Source organism: Carlito syrichta, unplaced genomic scaffold, assembly GCF_000164805.1.
Source record: "Carlito syrichta isolate Samal-C Ts95f unplaced genomic scaffold, Tarsius_syrichta-2.0.1 Scaffold316420, whole genome shotgun sequence".
NCBI classification, from domain to species: Eukaryota; Metazoa; Chordata; class Mammalia; order Primates; family Tarsiidae; genus Carlito; species Carlito syrichta.
This window is the reverse complement of record NW_007260516.1, coordinates 1971459-1975177: the sequence shown is the minus strand read 5'-3', so window position 1 is coordinate 1975177 and position 3719 is coordinate 1971459. Positions and strand designations below refer to the sequence as shown.

At 46.6% G+C, this 3719-nt stretch overlaps 1 protein-coding gene across 1 annotated transcript in view; it reads right to left on the bottom strand.

The window, feature by feature from the left end:
• PCSK5 (proprotein convertase subtilisin/kexin type 5) overlaps positions 1-3719 on the bottom strand; it is a 467206-nt gene that overhangs the window by 19406 nt on the left and 444081 nt on the right. Inside the window, exon 36 of the mRNA XM_021707170.1 lies at positions 2770-2987. Within this exon, the coding sequence (XP_021562845.1) occupies positions 2770-2987 (218 nt within the window). The remainder of the gene's footprint in view (positions 1-2769; positions 2988-3719) is intronic.

Below are 3719 nucleotides of genomic sequence, written 5' to 3'. Positions count from 1 at the left end.
AAAAATCAGCCGGGCGTGGTAGTGCGTGCCTGTAGTTCCAGCTACTCGGAAGGCTGAGGCGGAAGGATCGCCGGAGCCCAGCAGGTCGAGGCCGCGAGGCTGCGATGGCCGGGAGCGGCTGTTGCACTACAGTCTGGGTGACAGAGTGAGACTCCGACTCAACAACAACAACAAAAAAAATTATAAAACACACACAGGAAATTATGAATTAAAATAAAAGGCTATAATAAAATTAGAAATCTCAAAGGTAAAAAATATAGTCAGTTAAATTAAAAACAAAAAACAGATGAGCTGAACTTTAGACTAAACACGGTTGGAGAACAGATTAGGGAATGAAACAGAGCGCTGAAGAATTATCCTAGTATAAATCCCGAGAGTCAAAGAGGCAAAAATATAAAAGAGTAGGTAGGAGATGCAGAGAACAGATCAATAAACTCTAAATTACATTTAATAGAAATTCCAGAAAAGGAGATTGGAGGGAAGGATGGAGAAGCAATACTTGAAGATCTAATAGCCGGACATTTTTCAATTTGCAAAAAGACATTAGGATTTGTTTCCTTCACATTCTTTCAATCACTCAAGAAACGCTTAATGAACTTACTATATGTTACACTGTAGACTAGGAACAGGGCATACAAAGTTAATGGAGTAATTTTTGCCCTTGCTTGAGGGGCTCACAATTGGTCGGAGAGATGGACATGTTTAATTAAAATCTAATGTTAAAAGTGCTATTGATAAAACAGTGTATTATCGAATTGAGGAGGAAAAACACCCCTGGAGGACCAGGAGAAATTCACAGAGGAGATGAGATGATATCCAAACTGGGAATTTAAGCGGAGCGTTCCCTAGAGCATTGTTCTACAGTTCCTTGGGGCTTTGTTCTGAGAGTTCCCTAGACTGTTCTGCGTGTTTTCTAGAGAGTTGTTCTTTAGGAAGAGGAAACAAAAGTCACAGAGGTGCTGGGCGGTGGCTTACGCCTGTAATCCCAGCACTTTGGGAGGCAGAGGCAAGAGGATCGCCTGAGTCCTTCCTCAGCCTCCCAGGGTTTGGGACTATAGGCGTGAGCCACTGCATTTGGCCAGAAAGAGAAATCTTTAAGACATAAGATAAAGGGACTGACTGGGGAAATATTTCTTTCTTTTTTTTTTTTTTGAGTTGGAGTCTCACTCCGTCGCCCAGACTGGAGTGCAGTGGCTGCTTCTGGCCACTGCAGCCTCGACCTGCTGGGCTCCGGAGATCCTTCTGCCTCAGTCTTCCAAGTAGCTGGAATTACAGGCGCACGCTTCCACGCCCGGCTAATTTTTTTTCAAATTTATTGTAGAGATGAGGTCTCGCCAAGATGCCCAGGCGGGTCTTGAACCCGCGGGTTCAGGCAGTCCACTCACCTCAGCTTCCCAAAGGCGCGGGATTACAGGCTGAGCCACCGAGCCCGGCTGGGGAAATATTTATAATCACCATTTTTTTTTTTGCCTTAAGAGTGACACCTTCAGATTAAGGTGCTAAAAAAAGTTTATGAAGGATCATAAGTAAATGCATATAATGTAGAGAGATATATATTCATAAATATCATGACTTAGGATGATAAAGATGGATTTTCCTCCAAGATAAATCCAATGCAATGCCAATCAATATCCAAATTTTTTTTTTTAAATGAGACTTGACTGATTTATAAAATTTGTACAAAAGAAGGCCTAAAATTAGTCAAAATAATTTTGAAAAGAGGACAGGCATAGTGGCTCAAGCCTGTAATCCCAGCATTTTGGGAGCCCGAGGTGAGAGGATTGCCTGAGTCCATGGGTTCGAGACCAGACTGGACAACACGGCGAGACCTCATCTCTACAATAAATAAAAAAATTAGCCAGGCATGGTGGCGCATGTCTGTGGTCCCAGCTACTTGGAAAGTTGAGGCGGAAGGATCGCTTGAGCCCAGCAGGTCGAGGCTGTGGGGACCATGAGCGTGCCACTGCACTCCAGCCTGGGTGACAGAGTGAGACTCCAACTCAAGAAAAAAAACAGGTGTAATACTAATGCTGAGAATGAAAGATGAGGATGGTGGAGAATGGACGAAGATCTCATTAGAGAAATATTTAGGGGGGAAAATGACAGACCTTGAAGCTTACTTTGGCGGAGACAGGTGGCTTGCATAGGAGGTGAGGGCATAAGAAGGGTCAAGGACAATGTCAAGGTATCAACCTGGCCAAAGGGTTGTAGGGTGGGCCCATCAGCACTGATATTAGGGTGTCTGGGACGGACAACTAGGTCTCAGGAAAATAGGATGGGGCTTGGGAGAACTTGGGGCAGACGTCTCAGGATGTTGCTGAAGTCGTGAAAATAAACGAACTTCCCTGGGCAGATTCAGCAGGTAGGGTAGGAATATGGAATGGGTGAGCAATGCGTCCTCGAGGATATCGCCTGAGCTTGAAGGACAGAGCTCTGAAGGGGCAGCAGGGCATTGCAGGAGCAGCCCAGGCTAGAGGGAAGATGCAAACGCTGAGCGAGAACAGAGTCAGAAGCCTCTGGAGAGGACGTTGTGGGAGGTTGAGATGTGCAAGAAACCCCAAAGGTGGTGAGAGGGGAGAGAGGGCAAAGAAGGAAGAAAACCTCAGAACCTGTGAGGCTTTGCTGTGTTGCCCAGGCTGGTCTCAAACTCCTGGTCTCAAGCAATCTTCCCACCTCAGCCTACCAAAGTGTTGAGATTACAGGCGTGAGTCACCACGCCCTGCCTCTTCATTTTGCCATTGACACGTGCAGACCGGTAGGTAGACTCACCTTTGCACCGATCGCAAGTCGGATGGCATCGCTCACAGGTCTGGGTGCTTTGCTCTGCGTAGTGATGCTCTGGACAGGATCGACGACACTCTCCCTTGGAGCGGAGCAGGAAGAAGAACGTCTCGCAGGACAGGCAGTCAGTGGACCGTGGACCCCCGCAGGCCTTGCAGCTCTTGTCACACCTCACACACTGGCCAGTGGTGTTTTCTGCGTAGTATCTGAAACCAAAGGCAGAAGCAAGAAAGGAATACTAAGCCTTGCTCCTAAACCGGGTGCGGTGGAAAAGACATGACGGTCAGACAGGTTTTATTTACAAGCTGGGTGACTTTAGCTTCTTTACCCATTAGATTCTAATGATTTTCAGTTTTCTTATCTGTAAATTGGACATATGATCCCTCCCCCACTATTTGTGAAAATTAAATTGGATAACATATATGAAAAGACCTAGCACTTATCACACAGAGTAGCACCTTGATAACAGTTAGCTACAATTGTCTTTTTCTTCTATATGCCTCTCCAATTTCAAGCTTTAAGTTGAATGCGATCAGGGAATGAAAGACATTTTAAATGTACCTCTGAGTGGTTCTTCTAATTTCTCAATTTAAAAAAAAATTTGAGTGAGAGGCTGAGTTGAGTGGATTGCCTGAGCCCTCAGGTTCGAGACCCGCCTGGGCAAATTGGCGAGACCTCATCTCTACAATAAATCAAAAATTAGCCGGGCTCGGTGGCTCAGCCTGTCATCCCGCGACTTTGGGAGGCTGAGGTGAGTGAATTGCCTGAGCCCGCGGGTTCGAGACCCGCCTGGGCAGTGAGACCTCATCTACAATAAATAAAAAAATCAGCCGGGCGTGGTGGTGCATGCCTGTAATTCTGGCTACTCGGAAGGCTGAGGCAGAAGGATCGCCGGAGCCCAGCAGGCCGAGGCTGCGGTGGCCGGGAGCGGCCACTGC